Source organism: Pundamilia nyererei, unplaced genomic scaffold (genome assembly GCF_000239375.1).
Source record: "Pundamilia nyererei isolate P.nyererei 1_Seehausen unplaced genomic scaffold, PunNye1.0 scaffold00063, whole genome shotgun sequence".
NCBI classification, from domain to species: domain Eukaryota; kingdom Metazoa; phylum Chordata; class Actinopteri; order Cichliformes; family Cichlidae; genus Pundamilia; species Pundamilia nyererei.
The window spans coordinates 322,244-341,823 of NW_005187464.1; the positions used below are offsets into that span (position 1 = coordinate 322,244).

Genomic DNA, 19,580 nt, shown 5'->3' on the forward strand with positions numbered 1-19,580 from the left:
TGTCTGTCTGGCCACATATTCTCATCTACATCACAACGCATATCATCCCTTGCAATGCAGCGAGGAAAGTATCTCCTGGAGTGGCGAATCCACCCTCTGCATGACTCTGCTGTGATGTCGTCACATGCTGCATCCATGGCCATTTGTGCATGTGAGTGCCGGTCATAAACCTTCCACCTCCAGGCAGACAAAAACTCCTCCGTCGGATTAAGGAATGGGGAGTAGGGAGGGAGATATTCAACAGGTATTCTGTCATGTGCTGCAAACCACTGTCTGACCAGATGTGAGTAGTGAAAAGGGACATTATCCCACACAACAACATACTTGTTGAGTTGACATCCACCCCTCTCATTCTCAGGGAGTATGGCATGAGAGAAATTGTTCAATTTCAAGGACAGGAAAAAATAATGAAAAAAAGGTATAGCATTTGCTTGACAGCATTTGAAAACGAATTCACCAATTTTGTATGTAATGACTCAAGCAATGAAATAAAGACTATTAGTTTTATTGGAAACTACTATTTAGCATCCAAAAGTATAGTTCATTTTGACTGACATGACATAAGCAAATGATAATGTTGCCGATGGCAGAGAATTGTATGAAAGCACCTGATACATGTCCAAGAGCATTTGCAATTTGTTCAGAGGAAGGAGAAATTGCACAAATGACTAAATGTTGCGGAGGTTGCATTAATAGCTTTGAGAATTTTCATTTTGATCTGAGAAAAGCACCAAAGTGACTGAGAAAAACTGTAAGCATAAAGCATGAGCCACAAATATATACCAAGGATGAAGCCAACAGGAGAGCGTCAATGAAAATTCATGACAAGAAAAAGTCTTACTGTTTGTTTTTCTTATCATTAAGAACTTTCATTTCTGCAAAGTGTTTTTTTAAATTATAAACATAATCTCATTAAGGTTAAACATTTTACATGTAAACACTTTCTACTCAGCCGAAAATATCTACGAAACATTCATTAAATAGGCTTTCCTTTCTTCCAAGGCAGCGAAACCCATAAAAGGTCAAGCTCGCTGTTATAGCAGTTGCAGATTAAAGGTACAGAACGTGACATTTGAAAAGCTTTCTGTTCATGTTAGACCATTTCTTTTATGTTTGCTCTCAGCCGCTTCGGCACGTTTCTTGGCCCCCTTTTTAGATTTCTCAGTACTGAACATACACTTTCCACAACAGTTCATTCATGAAACAAAACACTATTAACCTCCAAAATGTTTTAACTGTCAAAGTGAAATTTTACCCGCTCAGTCACAGAATTACTTTGATGCTGTATAAAACCAGGGTTGTAAAAATGCATATTCTTTCAGAACAATAGTGGACTGTGTAGGTGTATTCTTCACCTTCTAATTCCATAATAATTGTGTGCTGCATATGTTGACTGACACTCAGTAGCTGCTATTACAGACTATTAATGTTGTGATGATGGCTGACTGCTGTTGTGTTTTTTATTGTATTGTACTCAAAGAAATACTCTTCAAGAACACGTGGTTCTGCATTCTGCTTTATTCTGCCATTATATTTGCATATAATGTAAAGGACACATCGTTCTCTCGTTCAGTGTAATGCTGGCCTAACAGCACTGTGTGCTTCAAACATCATCTGCAAGTTTCTATATATTCTTTTGATCGAGTTGCTTTCGAATATTTCTGCTGAAGTTTTCAAAATATGTAAAATCCCCCTAAACATGTGCTCATAATAAATAATAAGGCAAATGACTAAGTGCAATTGTTTACAGTGTGAAGAGTTACAGCCTGCTTATGTCTCTGTGAGCGAAACAGACATTTATATCAGTTCAATACTTTAATCGTCCAAATTAATGCAGCACTATCGCATTGTGTGAGTCATCATATTCAGAATAGCCTGTTTATTTGTCAAAATCTGCCAAACACGCACATTAGAAGTCATGAGTATGAAGACTGTAAAGCATTTTTATAGAGCTTGAGCGCAGCAGAGTTACAGTAATTTGTGGTGTTGGAGGAGCTGCTAAGATAAACATTTAATGCAGGCAACAGCCTGCCCATAAGAATAAGGACATGTGATGATATAGCAATGTAAAGGAAAGTAAAAACAGAGCACAACAGTATAAAGGAAGATGTAGGAGAAAAGATCGTGGATGAAAATCTGCTGCCCAGGCAAGCGTCAGGATCACCCTCAATTTCCAGTTGTTACTATAACGTACTATTGTACACAGTAGGCCTGTGCTCTGTGTCGACAGCCATGCCTTACATGTTGCAGATCATTAGGATTTTGTTCTGTGCTGTGTACAATTTCTGTCTTTTTCTTACTGTGTCTGTCATTTCCATCCATGTAAAAAGGTTTTACCAGGATTTCTATGAAAAGCTAAGTATGGCCTGTTATTGTAAAACCACCTTTAGTATTAATAACTCGAGATGATTGTTGTCTGTATGACTGTATCAATTTTCACACTGTTATGGAGGAATTCTGGCCCACATCATTTTTAATATTGCTTCAGTTCATTAAGATTTTCTTGGCAACTGTTTATGCTCAGCTCCTTTAAGGTTGTGCCACAGGACTTCAGCCAGGTTGAGGACTTGTCTGGGACATCTTGATTTGTTTCTTTTTCAGATTTCTTTGTTAGATTTGTTGGTGTGTTTAGGATCATGTATCCATACACACTTAGCTGGTGTATGGATTTGTTTGTGTATGTGCTATTAATTTATGGAAACTATGATGGCACTGCTGTCCTGCTTGGCCAGGACATTTTTAGTCTCAAGAGTTTTTTCCCCCGGTTAAATAAAGGTTAATAATAATAATAATAATAATAATAATAATAATAATAATAATAATAATAATAATAATAATGATGATGATGATAATAATGATAATAATAATAATAAATAACCCTTCCTGCTTCTCCAAGGTCATTGTTGATCTCTTTCCTCCTTGGCTTTGGGTTAGCACACAGCTGAATGTGCTCAAACTTCTTCTTTTATAAAGATGCTCACACTTTCTGATGATCGTAGAGTGTATTTGATTAGCAGCACTAAAAGAAGCAATAAAAATCTCCTTAGTTATTCACAGGATTGCATTGAGTCCTGTGAAAACGTTCTTTTTGACATGAAAGCTATTTTTTTTCCCTTTCCAACCTTGCTTTTGAATGCAACATTTCATAACTACTACAAAATGTCAGTCTGTTATACTCAGAAAATTAATAGTGTGGCACAGCAGGAGTTCAATGTCAGTGAAGCGTTGCAGAACAAAACTCTTAGGAAATTAGACAATGAGTAACACACTTCAAGAGTCATTGTGACAAAATAGCTAACCGTTCCCACCCCCCTGGTTTGCACTGTGCCAAAGGAATTTTTTATTTTGGCTGCACAGACTTATACGCTCATGCAAAAATCTTGATTTTGACACATGAATCACAGATTTGAGATGAGTTATGGTCTTTTCCAGTTTATATATACATAGTGCTATGCTGCATGTATGAGCTGTTTTAGGAAAAGTATATTGTTACTACTGTAAAATGTTTTACAATACACATTTGAGTTGTTAGCATATTGATTGATTTTTGTCATTTAGATCAGCTGACTTACACAATTGATGATGTCTAATTTGGGAGAGTAAAACTATGAATGAAACATATGAATCAAAGCAACTGAGAAAAACATCACTAAAACACTGCTCTGTTAACAGTGGGAAGTAGCTTCATGTTAAAGCTGACTGGGACATGATTGGTCATGCATTTACAGGTAGAAACTAGTGGCATGCAACAGGAAATAAATGTTTATTTCTATGCAGAACCAGAAAAGATCTTCCTGGAAAAACTAGTGTTTAAGTGTCCCAGTTATTTTTAATCAATTATTTGAAATCATAGCTTTTGTTTAATGATTATAGTTTGATCCACCATAACTGAAAATAGCTGGAGACATAAAGTAAATGTGAGTAGATGAAATTAAATGATCTCTCTGTGTAGCCCATATAATTTACCCCCAACCAAAGGTCATTTTTCACAGTCCCAGATTGAGACTTGACTCATTGTCTCCAGTTTAACTCTGCATCTGAAAAAATGTTAAATACTTAAACTTATATATATAGCAATGACAGATATTAATGTTAAACATAAAGCAATTTCACAAAATAAAGCCAGCATATGTAGCATACAAATAAACCCCAAGACTAATGTTTTTTTCTATGCTTGTATGTATTCTATGCATCTCTCAGTAACAGTTAATTGTGGCTTTGATCACAAAGCCATGCTGTTCAAAACATTGGTTTACTAGGGGTAACAAAAGAAAGCCTTATGACAGGAAGTCATGGTATGAATAACACAAATAATATCTGATCAAGTACAGAGGAACACATCTCTTTTTAAAAAAAAATTAGTATTTGGTGCAGTGTACACGTAGAATATCCTAGAACTCACTGAGACTTTGATACTTGAAAAATGAATAGGTTCGCTGTAACAATTTAGTCACTTTTCGCTCTCAGATATGAGCTTTAAGCTCACAGCAGCGCGGCGATTTTCACTGCCTTTACTGTAAAATAAACAAACAGCACCGCAGCGGCACGCCTGTCATCTCCTGCGTGGGCATGCGCAGATGGAGCGTGGTGGGTGGAGATTTTTTTGTTTATTTTCGTGGCTAACTAGCTAGTAAAACGCGTTGTTGTTAGCATTTATATTCCCCCTCACATTATCAGTGAAGTATAAGAAGTCGAACATATAAACGAGTGCGAGTTTAGCGAGTATTACACTGAAACGTTTGACGAGGTTTTTAGGTTTGGGTCCATCACAGGAGACCCTCGCGAGCTAGGCGTGAAGTTGATGAATGTTAGCGTGTGCTAGCAAGCTAGCCGAAATAACGCTAAGGCGAGCTAGTTAACGCTGGCACTTCGTAGATAAAGTAAACCATATATTATCTCCTGCATCCAGGAACAAGGCTACAGCTCGGTGGTATCACTGTAAGTGCGCAACATTTCCTCTTTGATTTGTGTTGTGATTTATATATAGAATTAGTTGACGAGTAACCCAGTGTTAGCTAATGCTAACAGAGGATGAACTGGAAATTGCTGGCTCTCCTTATTCTGTTCATTAATTGTTCATTTGCTAAACGTGCATTAATATGAATACACAGTTATTCATGATCACGAGCAGTGTAGTACCGACCAGGCTGGGCTGCATCATACTGGGGTATAAGGGATAGAGGAAATATAAAGTTACCCGCTTCCATTAGCTATATGGTGATTTCATCTTAAATCACCAGTTTTAAAAACAACAACAAAACAAAACATTTTTTTGCTCATTCCTCTCCGATTTGCCTAAAATGTAATGATCCATAGTTTGTACAGGTATAATTGTGGGTGTGAAGTTTTAGCTAAATATGTGTAATACTTTTAAAGACACATATTTTTCAAAAATCTGTCAACTTTCAGCACGTTTTCCCCACTTTGAAATTTGAGGCCTTGTTTGAACACGAATATTTCAAAAACTATTAAAGATAAAAGCCTGAAATTATCACTAGCCTCTTTTAGCGTTATAGGGAACTAGGGGTTGTAATTTGTGACCGATACCAAAAACAGACAATTAGAAATGTGAACTTTTCTTTTATCTTAGTCCCAAATTGCAGACTGATTGGCTTTTATGGTAAGAAAATTTCATGCTCGTATCCCGAGCATGGCCCCAGAGTTCAAAGAAAAACATATATAAACATTTAAGTTCAAATTTTACAAAGTGGTCAGTCAGAATGTTTACACTGATTTAAGATGGAATGACTTTATTAGGACAAAGGCTAGTTACATTTTTTTTTGTGAGACTGTAGTAATAAGTAAAACTTTAACCGAGTATCAATTTATTTTTTCAGAAACTGAAGTTATTTTGCTCCCCGTACAACACACTGTATTTGTCAATGCAGTGTTGCTAATGGATGAATGGGAACTTTGAAGCAATGGTTACAAATTAATTATGTGCCTTACAACTCAGATGTCAGAATGACAACATTGTTATCAGCACCTGTTCATATGTGCATAAAGTTTTGAATCAAAGATACAGAGACAACCTTGAGCAGTCTTCTTTGGAAAAGTTGCCAGAAAAACTCTTCTTTCTGTGGCCAGTACATTGAGTATTATGTCAGTTAGTTTTCTTCCCCACCTGAGGTGATTCACAGATTGATTTTTACTTTATGAATTGTGGTGTGAAATCCTGATTATCATCTCAACTCTCACTGAAGACAGTTCTCCTCCTGCTTTAGGTTGCTAAATTTGGGCAACAGTGACTCGACGGTAATTTTACCTTCTCATTTCTTCTGGTAAAGGTAAAGAGGATACAGCTGGAAAGCCTCCCCAAGGTTGAAACCTAAGGAGCAAGATGTCAATCACAAGCACCCCCACGAGTAATGATGCCTGCTTGAGCATTGTGCACAGCCTCATGTGCCACCGTCAGGGAGGAGAGAGCGAAAGCTTCGCCAAGCGAGCTATCGAGAGCCTCGTCAAGAAGCTCAAGGAGAAGAAGGATGAGCTGGATTCCCTTATTACAGCCATCACTACAAATGGAGCTCATCCTAGCAAGTGTGTCACCATACAGCGGACTCTGGATGGACGCCTACAGGTAAAGTAGCAAATTCATACTTCTGTGTTTGTTGGTGTTACACCCTGTGATTGTAAATTGGAAAACTTAAGGACCTGTCTAATGTGATGCACCTCTTTGCTCTAGGTGGCGGGGCGGAAAGGGTTTCCCCACGTTGTCTATGCCAGATTATGGCGATGGCCTGATCTACACAAGAATGAGTTAAAACACGTGAAATATTGCCAGTATGCGTTTGACCTGAAGTGTGACAATGTTTGTGTCAACCCATACCACTACGAGAGGGTTGTCTCTCCTGGAATTGGTGAGTAGATTTTAATTTTTGAGTTATTAATATATATATATATATATATAGTACTAATAAAGGGCTTATATAAGAATGTTACGGTTTATTCAACGTGATCATTTTCTTTGATGTCATATCTCATATTTATACATAATATTTAGTTAAAATATCCAAGTTTCTTGCCTAATTTTTACTCTTGATTATTAAGCCACACTTAGAGTGATGCTGATTAAAATGTCTCTCTGTTAAATGTGTTTGCAGACTTATCAGGACTGACCCTCTCAAGTTCAGGTAGGGTGAGCATTTTCTGTTTGCTCAACATAGATTTCTGTGAATGTTCTTCAGTTCTAACCATGTCCTGTTCTGCTAGGTCCACTCTTAGTAAAGGATGAGTATGACTACGATAACCAGCCATCTCACTCCAGCTCTGAAAATCACCTGCCGACGATCCAGCATCCACCGTCGAGGCCGGGCCCACAGGAAACATTCAACAGCCCTGCTCTACTTCCCCCATCAGAGGGCAGCAGTTCAGCTTCTACTTCTGCTTTCTCGACCATTAGTGCCGGACCCTCAAGTAAGTCACGAAACAGTGTCAGCACCTTCTGCAAAATTTAAATAATGCAGCTACTTTAAAAACACTGTGAATCTAAATGTTGCTGTTTTACACTTGGGGTTTGTTAGATTTAAATAAGCATTTTTTAAGGAAATGAATTAATTTGATTACTTATTTAGCCAAAGTTACTTTTATTTAGTCTTTTGTTTTAAGCTATTTATTAATGGAGCTGTTTTAAATGTATGCTTACAGATCCTACCCCGAACTGGAACAGAAACCCCAGCTTCACCCCAGCGGGGCCTCAGCACCAGAATGGGCACCTACAGCATCATCCGCCCATGCCTCACACAGGGCATTACTGTGAGTGAATATAAAACATGCACAAGTTCTGCACAGCTTGGACAAGTCAAATCTGATAAATTCATTTGTAATTTTCTGCGTTCAAGCCAGTGGAGACAAATGTGCTTTTAGGCTAATTAACCCTGTTAAGTAGTTTAGTTAAAGACTGGCTGCTGTAGCAGAACACATTAGTATTCTACAGAGACGTGAAGCCAAATAGGTGATGGTTTATTTATGAGTTATTGAAGATATTAGAGATAATACTTCTGTGTGAGTGGAGTTAAGCTTATCAAATTTAAAAGTTGATTTGAAAATTAGTAAAATAGTCTTCACCATCGATGTCTGGTCAGTGCATTATGTTTATGAGTTAGCCTCTTTTGGTCATTTCTAGCTGCTATGTGTTCAATACTCATTTCTAAATAAAATGTCTCTGTTTAAATACACGTGTAATTATTTTCAACATGATTTACAGGGCCTGTTACCAATGAAATTGCATTCCAGCCACCCATATCCAACCACCCTGGTAAGTACTAAGAAGAAGATCAAAGACAGTTTGCTTTTTAAATTTTTTTTTATCCCTAATTGTGCTATGAGTGAACTTGATTGACCTCTGGTTGCTTGCTGGTTGTTTCAGCTCCAGAATACTGGTGTTCGATTGCATACTTTGAGATGGATGTCCAAGTTGGGGAGACGTTTAAAGTTCCATCCACATGTCCAATAGTGACTGTGGATGGCTATGTCGATCCATCAGGAGGGGATCGCTTCTGCTTGGGTCAACTGAGCAATGTCCACAGGACAGAGAACATAGAGAGAGCCAGGTACTATGTCACACACTTTAAAATATATCATGATATTGTTTAGTGAAGAAATTCATGTCAAATATAGTTACTATTTACTTCCTGTCCTTCATGTCGTTAGGCTCCACATCGGCAAAGGCGTGCAGCTGGAGTGCAAAGGTGAAGGAGATGTCTGGGTGCGCTGTCTGAGTGATCACGCAGTGTTTGTGCAGAGCTATTATCTGGACCGAGAGGCTGGACGTGCGCCTGGCGACGCAGTTCACAAGATCTACCCCAGTGCTTACATTAAGGTGCGAATAGCATAATTATGAGATTTGGACTAATGATAATCTCAGTAGATTATGTGAAGTGTCCCTTTTTCGTTGTACTGGTAGAGAATTTTGACCATATATACACGGAGTCTCTCAATATTTGTAGACAGATTTTTAGCATTTGCCTTGTCCCCTGCCAGGTGTTTGACTTGCGTCAGTGCCACAGGCAGATGCAGCAGCAGGCAGCGACGGCTCAGGCAGCAGCTGCAGCGCAAGCAGCTGCAGTCGCTGGGAATATTCCAGGTCCAGGCTCCGTGGGAGGCATCGCCCCTGCAATCAGTGAGTCTTCTTACTACCACTCTTAGCCTTGAACAAGTATATTGTTATGATTACTTGTGTTTTTATGACAAGCTCTATTTTTGTTTGGTAAATGTTAAATATCAGATAAGAAACTCTGACCAAAGCACTTTTGAGATAAAATGTATTTATTCATAACCTGTTATGCACAGTTCGTCTTTTTATGCATTAAAGCAAACAATGTTTTCCTTCCTTTATTTGTTGGTTTTGTCAGACTGTTTTGTGAGACTTTTTAAAAACAACTTCATTTTCTTTAACTGTCAATGATAATGATGATAATGAAAGAAACGTCTTTATAGCTGACCGGTGGTGCAGTGGGTAGACTGAGTCTTTTCTGTGTGCGTCTTGCATGTTCTTCCTGTGCCTGTGTGGGCTTCATCTGGCTACATGCAAATTTAGCTCAATTGTGCATGGATGAAAGGTAGAAAAAGTGCTTGAAGGGTGTAGAGTAAAGCACTGTATGAATGGATGACCTTTAGTCTGCAGTGCTTTGAGTAGTCAGTAAGGCTAGAAGGCTAAATTAAATGTAGTGGAAATGCAGTACAATATGCAACCTGATGTGAGTGGGACGAACGAGTATATTAGTAGTAGTCTCTGTGTGGTAACTGTACCTACTTAGTATGTTCCACACAGACACACGGATTCAGTTGCCTCACGTTTCTCTGCTTTGGTTTGGCCTGTAGTGCCACGTCGATCTAAAAATTGCCGCTTGTAATTTCCCCTGCAGGTCTGTCAGCTGCTGCAGGCATTGGGGTCGATGACCTGCGCAGGCTGTGCATCCTCCGGATGAGCTTCGTGAAGGGCTGGGGGCCGGACTACCCACGGCAAAGCATTAAAGAGACACCCTGTTGGATTGAGATCCATTTACACCGAGCCCTGCAACTACTGGATGAAGTTCTGCACACCATGCCCATAGCTGACCCTCAACCTCTTGACTGAGTTAAAGCATAAGAACTGTATTAGGAAAAAACTAAAAAATTAATAAATGAAAAATAACAGTTAAAAACAGAACAAAAAAAAATCTGACTCTACTCTTAAGAGAAAAACTCCAACTATAAGCCTGGAGTGCCAAAGGAGGACTGCAAACACGGGGATGGTTAATAGTTTCTAGGAGTAGGAAGGAGGACATGAAGGCCAGCAGTATACTCCAAAACACACTTCTTTAAAATCCAGCACTGCAAGCAGTTTCCAGAATTCTGAGAGACTCCAGGTTTGCAGTTTCAGTGACTTCCAAACAGCTGGAGGAACATGTGAGTCACACTGGGAGGACTCGCAGCGCAGTGGAAGACGACGGCCATGAAAAAGGAGGCTGATTGTTTACTAAGTGAGGCTGCTTAACATCAAACGAACACGGCCTGTGCCTCTCTAACCTCAAGGCTGAGGTTACAAAAACACTCAAGGTACAATGATAAGAATTAAAGAAAATATTTTCACTGAGAATATTAGTGCAGCTTTAGTGTTGATGCTGTGCGAAGCCAATCCATCCATTTTCATGCGTAAATTATTTAGTGAAATATTCGGCTCTCAAACAATTTAGGTGTTTGATCCCAACTCATCCTAAATGTGATTTCAGCTGGAGTATACGGCCGGTCCAGTCCTCCTCTTATGGCTCTCTTATACGGCTTCATGTACCTGGAGTTATTTCCCCCTCACAGATCTGGACATTAATGTAAAATTATGTTCTACATTACCCATGCTCTCGTAAACTGTAATCTTGCTTATTTTTCCAGTGCTGGCAGTCCTTGTTTGATGTGCTATGATTTATATTCTCCTTTTGAATTTTTTTTTTTTTTTGTAATAACAGAGCATTTTGAAAAGCCCATCTTAGATGAACTCTGTTTCTCTTTCAACGCCATAAAACGTTCCTTTTTTTAACAACCAGTCAAGGCTGTTCTAACCCTGAGAAAGTAATGGCTTGGACTGAAAAAGCCAAATTTTCATTGAAATTAGGAAATAGTAAAAATAAAAATCTCACGCCGGTGTTGATATGTTACTGTATTTCTTTTACTAGCTTAGTGTCTTTTAGCACTTTTATTAATTTGTAATTAATTTGTCTTTTTCATAGTCTCATTTGTGGTTACTTGTCGTAATCATATAATCTGTTAGCATAGCTGAAGGGTTTTCATTTCAAACTACTTGCGGTTTATGTGCTATCTGCCCAAAATCTGTTTTTACTTTCAAACACTCACCCGCAGCAGGTTTGACTGGTGTATTTGGCTGACTTCAATACTTTAGAGACACTTTAGGTGGAGTATTTCTTTAAGATGGCTCACAATTACCCATTTTATTTTAACGTATTCTAGCTGAGTAACTGAGGGGTGAACTGTGAGAGGAAGTGTAAGCCATATTGATGCCAAAAAGCGAAAAGGTTATTGGACCGTAGTCATTTCAGTATTATGTCGCTTGTACAAGCTCGGTTTAAATTATCAGAACCAGTCTAGTTTTGTTCAGCATTATTGATCAAACAATATTTTTGTTATCTGGAGCTCTGTTTACCTACAGCTGTTGCAGTATTTTATACTCTTTTTGCTACTTTTACAGTGATGAACCACCTGTTCTAAAAAAAAAAAAAAATGCTGTACAATTTTCAAGAAATGCAACTTCATGCTTTTCTTTACAATTCTGCCATACAATCTGAATACATACAGAGTTCGAATGCTATTGATGTTTATATGTATGCATATGGTTGAATAAAATTTAATGGGCATCGCTCGGTGAGTGGATCAAGCTTGTTAAAAAGGACGCCGGCTTTGAACAAGAAAACGTTTATTACTGCAAAGACAAGTCACAAATTTTAAGAAAAACAACACTAAAGCTAGCCTGAGCTGAGATCTGAAATATTCAGAAAAACAAACTACATGTGTCTTTAATAGTTTCTATGATCATCAATACGACACACTAAATGATAATGTCGTAAATATAAAAGCCCCCGAATCATCCTTTTTTTTTTTTTGCTTTTTTTTTTTTTTTTAATGCAAAATACACGATACAAATCATCCTACACACGTTGGTTTGCTTTGCCAATTTTGAAAAATATACATTATATGAAGAAAACTTAACAGCACACGAAAGGAAAGTCACATGAAGTTTGTGTGTATATATTATATCAGATACTATACATTATCCAAAAAAAGAAGGGGGAAAAGTAATCACAAAAGCACTTTGAGCCAACATATCAGATAAAATGTTCACCAAAAGAACAAATGAAATAGTTAAGACACAAATAAATATACCTTTTCTGTTTTTGATATATACACACTTTTGTCTAGGGTGAAGCCAAATAGAAACCTTCCCTAAACGCCACTCCCAAATGCTTGTGCTTGCATTAGAGGGTGCTACAGATGGCCACGACTCACTAGACTGTCAAATGGCACTTAGAAAGAAAAAAAAAAAAAAAAAAAGGAAAATTACAAATCTCAAAACGGGTCACAGCATTCAGAAAATATTCAAAACAAATCACGATCATGAGAAAAAAAAAATTAATGAGAGAGCATTTTACTTACAGTTTTTATCATGGTTCATTAACCAGTTCTGTACAATAAAATGCAGGCAATCTACCATGAGCAACATGAGCGCGCGCGCGTGTGTGTGTGTGTGTGTGTCAAATCCAGTAAATAATCAGGAGTCCAGTCTGAGGACGTCTTTATGCTTCCTCAGCATTCTTAGTGGCAGCACCTGTGCAAGGAAATGTCTGCTCTGTAGCCTCTATCTGTAGCCCACCAGAGACCCAATAGTCACCAAGGCCCACTGCTCTGGCCAGGGTGAAATTAAAGGCACTGGAGTCCGCTATGGGTCAGTGAAGCTGCCATATTGTTCAGCTGAAGAGGCAATTCTCAGCTTTCACCAGGGTCTTATTTGGAAATTTGCAAACAGTGGTTACAAAAGCAATCTTCATCAATCTCAAAGACACTCAGAAATAAAGTATAATAGTGTTGGCTGCATTAACATTGGTCCAGCTTTTGGGAAAGAGGCAGGCTTTGAGATTGAGAAAGCCAAATCAGCATCTGGCACAATCTGGTAAAAGTAAACTGGGTAAAGAGCTAAACTTAGTGAGAGAGATACAAAAATAAGAAGCTTCTAGCAGCACATGGCAGGGTGTGCAAGACCAGAAAGCACTTTTGATCCTAAAGGAAAACCAGTAAATCCATTTTAAGCCATTTTCACTTCGAATGCACAAAATAACTTTTCATCTCTGAGTGATAACATAATCCAGCTGGAGAAAGGTAAAAATGCCATTGCCAAGCAAAGAAGAAAAGTATTCTGCAAAACCTTTATTCCTAACAGTACACCCAGATTTACAACAAATTTGGACATTTTATAGACACAACCCCATGAAAGGAGCCTGTGGGAATGGCGCATTTCATTTTTTCAATTACGTGAACACATATTTATATAAGGATTTCCACAATATAAAAGAGATTAATAAATTCTCCATTTATTGAACATTTTTCATTACTTTCTCTGTTCTCTTAAGTTGCACTCAGTTTAATATTGAGAGCCAGGGCGTCAGTGTCTCGTCCGACGCTCTGTTTGGTTGGCTCTTTTTGGAGACTTTTCAAGCTGTTCCTATTCAATACAGTTAAAATCTTGGATTTATGTGAGCCTAGTTCTACAATACGATCAGTGACTTTTTTTTTTTTCTTAAGCCAGCAGGACAAGTGCGGCTAGTGTTACACGTTGGCAGGGCAAGCAGGGCTAGTGTTACAGATGTAGCATAGGTTTAATTGGTGAGGAAGCTAGGTTTGGAAATGTCAGAATTTACTTTTCAGATATCCTCATCCCCAAAAGGCTGAACATCAAGTAGAGTCCACTGACCCAATAGCTGAAAAGACATTTGCACTTTCCCACACTTCCCTAATGTTAAGCATGTTTTCTACACAGGCACACAAGCAAGGCTAAAAACAAAAAGTACCAGTGTACTGCTAGCATCTAAAGATAGCCGCTGAAGGGCTGTGATAACAGCATTTTTTTTCCTTTACCCTTAAATCAACATAAATGACAAAAAAAGAAAAAAAAATTGAAAAGAAAAGAAAATCCAGCCTTTCTGTACAGGTCTGCTCTTTTTTCAGCGGAATAATCAAGAGTTATCATTAGTACCCATTATAACATATGCATAAGCAATTTAACAAAAAGAAAACAAAATCACAATAAATATCAATAAATAAACATTTTTGCAGAGAAATTGTACAGAGCATTTCAACAAGCATGAAAAAATAAGAACAGATTTATTTTAGTAACAAAATGTTCCTATTTAGAGGATTAATCTCAATATTCTCCACAACATAGAAGGCTATAACAGTTCAAGTATAGATTTAGTCTAAGGAATCAGAAGTTAGTCACCATGCCTTTCCCATTTCACAGTCTATGAACTAATTACAGATGAGCTACCATAAGAAACATTCACATAGAAACAATCAGATCAACCACGTTAAAAAAACAAAACAAAACAAAAAAAACTCCAACAACAAATATATGTAGTGTATCATCATTATATATACTATACATATATATCTCTCTATATCTCTTTGAATATCAGAAAATATCTACTTTTGGTCCACTGTACAAAGATGATCTTTAAACAGGGAACAAAGAATGAAGCATGTCACGGGCTAAAAATTGAAAGGAACGTGTGTCAGAGGTGAGAGAAAAGCAATGCAGACTTTCTCTATCGCGTTGAGATTTGTGCAGTACAGTGGTGTGTGTGCAATAAGGTTAGGTGACTGTGCTGCACGCGTCAAAGGGCTGGCACCACTGGTTTGAGGTAGGGTGACTGATGGATGTGTTCCAACAAATACACACAAGCACACAGACGCACAGGCATAAACACACACATGCGTACATAAAAACGCAGCGCACACATAAGCATCCATGTTCACAAACACGCACGTTCACACACTTCACACAAAAACGAAGGCTAATAATGCAAGAATAGGCCTTGAGAGGGCAGAGTGAGGGCAGGGGAGAGGCTACAGACCACGATTCAGATAAGTAGCGGGCTAAGTAGAGCTGAGCTGGAGGAAACAAACGGCGTGTCTGCGCCTGCATCCCTTGGTCTCAACACTGATGAGCCAGCCCAAATCCAGCCACGAGTCACCAGAAAAGCCAAATCTGTGGCTTGGACAATGCAGAAGGGCTGTAGGCTCTCTACAGCACACAGTCAGGACTACACGGGCAGCTGCATTTAAAGATAAGGCACTATGATAAAGCCGAGGTACATTAAATCCCTGACATTCCTTCTGCTCTGCAACATGGCACTGTTGGACAGGAAACAACTTCTGTGCGGCCCCAGTTGGCTCACTCTTCAGTTTCCTTGCGTTAGTTTTTGGTCCACTGCAAACTTAAGGAATTTCATTAAGACAGAAATTGCAAAAACAGGGGAACGTGTCGGGTGAGTTGTTTTCAAGATTACAGCTTGTCACATAAACAGAATTACAGAGCATCTAAAATTAACGAAGGCAAGCGTTATGCACAGAGTGCATAGAAAAGCTAGCATTAGAGACTTTTTTTTTTCCTTTTTAACAGCCTTTCTTCTCAATTTCCTATATACAAGAGTAGCAGCAGTGACATCTCTTTAGGGTTTTTTTCCTTAGTTTTTTATGTGGCTAAAAGCTATAAGTGTCTATCGTTGAGTGGCTACTAAATCATTCTCAAAGGGAACGGAAAAAAACTGCCCCATGATCCTTAATTTAAAATCATATATAAAGTTGTATCTTTGTCAGTTTTGTTAGCTACATACAGAAACATTTTTGTTCAACCAAAAGTGTATCAGCAGTTGGAATGTGTGACAACATCAAATCATACTAAAATGAGGAGGATTAACTAGAAAATTAAGGAAAAACTAAACAAAAACCCAAAACACAATGATAGCACCATGATTTCTTTTTTATGTAATATTAATTGAAATTATAGCAAAACTATTATGTACAATAGGTAGGGTCTTGAGTCAATCAATGCCTTTGCTCCACTGGGACTAGTGACATGGATTTGAGCTCTGAGACATCAGTAGTTATCAGTAGTAATTTGTCTTCGGGATAAAACCCATCTGCATACACAGACAGAGGCAGAAACGGGAAACATTTAACGGGTCGAATTAGTCCTTTTCCTTCAGGTCCCTTCCATCAGCTGCCGAGCACAGACTTAACGAGCACATCCAGAATCTAAGCAGTAAGACAAGGACAGAACAGCGTGGCCGGTGTATCAGCACTTCATTGCTCCTCCACTGACCCGGCTGGAAGAGGAGAGCACATCCACACCGGTGCAAACAGAGACAATGTGTGAAAAAGGACACAAACACCAAGACTTACAAAGAGAAAGATATGTGAAGAGTAACAGGGCAAAAAGAGGCCAGACAAGGTCAGCTGTGCCCCCAGACCCTCAAACAGAGGCATAGGTGTTGCCCGTGGTGCTGCAGTGGCGGATGGTCGGAGTACCAACAGAGGGGGTAAGGATGTGCTCAGTGTGGTCCTGTGGGGGCTGCGGCAAAGAGTGAAGTACACCAGGCTGGACAACACCCACCACAGGGTGGGACCCATCTTCTAGTGCCCCGACCTGGATCACCTGGATTACCTCGTGCTCCGACTTCTCCCGCTTGGCAAGAGGCTCCCCGGACTCCTCCGTGTCCTCTTCTAAGTCACTGTCCATCCCACTTGTTTCATCTAGACAGGAGAAAACAGCAAACACAAGCATTAAAAGGAAGCTTTAGAGACGACTGAAGATGCAGAAATCATCACAATTCAATGACATAAAAAAATCTCACAATATTTGTAGCAAATATTATCATTTTACATACCTTTGTCAATGTTAGTAAGGGATAAGGTGTTGAGACTGTCAAACTGCAAAGACAAACAATTATCATAAAGAATTTTCTGTTTAGTTGTTTTCTATGATTTTACAGGTTGTTATTTAATATAGTGTACGACAACGGCACTAACTATGAAACATCATTTTAAAAAGTCAGAGAGAGTAAAGAGAAAACAAGATATGCAACATCTTTACCTCCCCCATGACACCAATAGGTGTCTCTCCAGTAGCTTGAGCCACACGATGTTCCACCAGGTAAAACATGTATTCGTCATACAGCAGTCGAATCAGGTGGAAGGAACCAAAGCTGGCAGCACTGCGTAGGGTCAGGTCCCTGATCACCATCGAGCTGCAGAAATATAAAACACCAAAGTGTTTTTGTCTTTTCAAAACAATGCTGCACACTCTCATGTGTGTCTCAGAATACACTTATTTCCCACCCTCTACCACAGACCTGTAGAAGGACCATTTTAGCAGGAACTGTCGAGCTGCCCTGGGGAAGCTGGGCCGGTGCTCGTAGGGCTTGAGGACCTGAGTGACCACATTGTCTAGCCACGCTGCCCATTGCTCCAGAGAGCTTTGCTGCTGTAATGTGGCCTTGAAGTCCTGCTCCAAGTGCTGAACCATTCCTTCCTCACACTGGCACACCCACGATGCCTGCTCCTATGCAACAGTCACACAGGGGTTGTATTTGGACATTTTCAGAAAACAATCGACAAAAAAATGAATAAGTGTCTATTCTTTGACACAGTAGTTAAGATCTTTAGTTCTTACCTGTACATTGGCAAAGTCAACACGATTGAGATCGCTGAGCATCTGGTTGATCTGTGATGTGTTTTGCAACACAGCACGTGCCGCCTGAGCCAGGTGGTTCAGAGATGTATATCTGCGCAATGTTTGCGCAAAGGCACTAACAGCGGCAATCTGTTAAAAGAAACAAGAGCCCAGATGTTATCTTTTTTTAAGTACACATGCATACGTATCGTAAACACATTAGTCTGCTCTAGGTATTCATGTTATCTATTATTAAACCGTAGTGTTATTACAGCCAGGCCTTGAAGTTATGCTCAGTGCCAGCCACCATAATTCAATTAAGTTTTATTTATGTACCTGATAAGCTTTAATGCATCCTACTGCAAATCTTACTTTGGTAGAACTACTTCACCTTATTTAGCCTGCACACAATTGCTATACATCTGCAAACCACTTTACAAACCATCTCCTTGCTGTTGATCTCAGTCTCTAGGTTTCGATGTATGCATACTTAAGGGTGAGGAACACACTCATGCTTTCTAAGTATGTGATCTGAAAGCCATACAGCCAAATACAAACATCTGCAATAACATACCTTGGTCTGGATCATTCTCTGTGGAATGGCATTCATGGCATTAGTGAGCCAACTTTCCAGGCTTTTGGCAAAATTGCGAATGGCTTGAGTCAAGGCACCTGACAAATGATACAGAAAGGCAAATCTGACAACACTGCATTAGTGATTGAGCTGTCATAAACATTAACACAAACAAACAAATAAAGCATGAGTCATGTGTGACTGTGGCTCACTGGGAATGGGTCTCAGGACATCAGGAATAAGGATCTCCACAAGGGCCTGGTACATTAAATGGTCGCAGGTGCTCATCCACTTGAGTACAGTTTCGTTTCTGCACAGCACCAATAGCTGTGATTTGGGGAGCCGCGCTTCAATCTCACTTATGCTGCTACAAAATGAGAAACAAAACACAACAAAACAAACAAAAAAAAAACAACCCCCAGATTAACCCGTTGTTTTTTTTTAAATTTCTGACATTAAATATTTTAATATTTCTCCTTCAGACACAACATACTGCATGTATATCATTTACTTGACCTCACCTGTTTTCTGTGACAGTAGCACCCTCTACAGTGTCCGGGGGAGAATAACGCCAGAATGTCTGCCACAGCTTCTCAATCAGACTGAACTGGAGGTTGACAACCACATCCAGGATAGCCTGAAATGAAAAGAGAACATTCATGACTGATACTGCTTTCTTTGTTCTTTTGAAAATAATGACTTCTAAAAACTATTGCCAGTCAATTCTGTTATATTGTCAGTTTTTGTTCATTGCACTTAGTGCTAAAATGAAATTCCATTCCTTTTGTATTAACAAGCGGAAACCTTTAACACAGACATTAAAATACCAAACTATCTGCAAGGTTACACACTACTATGGGTTTGTAAGGACATTTTTTTTTGTTTAACTTTTTTAATTTGGATAAAATGAAAATTTAGAGCTGTGGTCAACACTTGTGGATGATTTGATCCCTAATTTCTGGGTCATTATCAGAGTTGAGGAGAACGTTCTGTTTCAAAATGTCAGCTGCTGGCATTTACAGATCTCTGTCACACCTGATCTTTTCGAAAGTTCCCCCACTCTCAATCCAAAAAAACCCAACAAAACTTTAAATTCACAGACTTCTTTAAATTAAGCAAAACTGTACTTTACTGTATTTTTAGTATTAGCAGCTTTTTGTGGGGCGGCCGTGGCTCAGATGGGAGAGCAGGTATACACATTTGAAGGTTGGTGGATCGATCCCTGGCTACTCTAGTCCGTGTGTCGAAGTATCCTTGGGCACGATACAGCCATCAGAGCGTAAGTGCGAATGT

At 39.0% G+C, this 19,580-nt stretch overlaps 2 protein-coding genes across 3 annotated transcripts in view; one reads left to right on the top strand and one right to left on the bottom strand.

Annotated features, from left to right (window-relative positions):
• Window positions 1-4,541: 4,541 nt before the first annotated feature.
• Window positions 4,542-11,844, top strand: smad4a (SMAD family member 4a). Of its 2 annotated transcripts, none has more exons than XM_013911399.1 (11): window positions 4,542-4,587; window positions 6,288-6,580; window positions 6,686-6,860; window positions 7,104-7,133; window positions 7,213-7,416; window positions 7,648-7,755; window positions 8,207-8,257; window positions 8,369-8,552; window positions 8,653-8,821; window positions 8,983-9,121; window positions 9,867-11,844. In XM_013911399.1, exons 2-11 carry the CDS (start codon window positions 6,341-6,343, stop codon window positions 10,076-10,078), a joined length of 1,512 nt encoding a protein of 503 aa, XP_013766853.1. In that variant the 5' UTR covers window positions 4,542-4,587; window positions 6,288-6,340; the 3' UTR covers window positions 10,079-11,844. The 2 variants fall into 2 exon arrangements, with proteins under 2 accessions (XP_013766853.1, XP_005735247.1); XM_005735190.1 differs by lacking the exon at window positions 4,542-4,587 and adding an exon at window positions 4,595-4,938.
• Window positions 11,845-12,216: 372 nt separating this feature from the next.
• rfx3 (regulatory factor X, 3 (influences HLA class II expression)) overlaps window positions 12,217-19,580 on the bottom strand; it is an 18,948-nt gene continuing 11,584 nt past the window's right edge. The window contains exons 10-17 of the mRNA XM_005735191.2: window positions 18,809-18,924; window positions 18,500-18,654; window positions 18,288-18,385; window positions 17,714-17,863; window positions 17,394-17,602; window positions 17,135-17,288; window positions 16,929-16,971; window positions 12,217-16,794 (exon numbers count right to left, since the gene is read on the bottom strand). Coding sequence (XP_005735248.1) covers window positions 16,514-16,794; window positions 16,929-16,971; window positions 17,135-17,288; window positions 17,394-17,602; window positions 17,714-17,863; window positions 18,288-18,385; window positions 18,500-18,654; window positions 18,809-18,924 — 1,206 coding nt within the window. The 3' untranslated portion in view covers window positions 12,217-16,513. The remainder of the gene's footprint in view (window positions 16,795-16,928; window positions 16,972-17,134; window positions 17,289-17,393; window positions 17,603-17,713; window positions 17,864-18,287; window positions 18,386-18,499; window positions 18,655-18,808; window positions 18,925-19,580) is intronic.

What these genes read in the sequence shown, in the direction of transcription:
- smad4a (XM_013911399.1), top strand. Translation starts at nt 6,341, where the DNA reads ATGTCAATCACAAGCACCCCCACGAGTAATGATGCCTGCTTGAGCATT. An exon ending in ACCCATATCCAACCACCCTG is followed by an intron (nt 8,258 to 8,368) that starts GTAAGTACTAAG and finishes TGGTTGTTTCAG; the next exon opens with CTCCAGAATACTGGTGTTCG. An exon ending in GAGAACATAGAGAGAGCCAG is followed by an intron (nt 8,553 to 8,652) that starts GTACTATGTCAC and finishes TCATGTCGTTAG; the next exon opens with GCTCCACATCGGCAAAGGCG.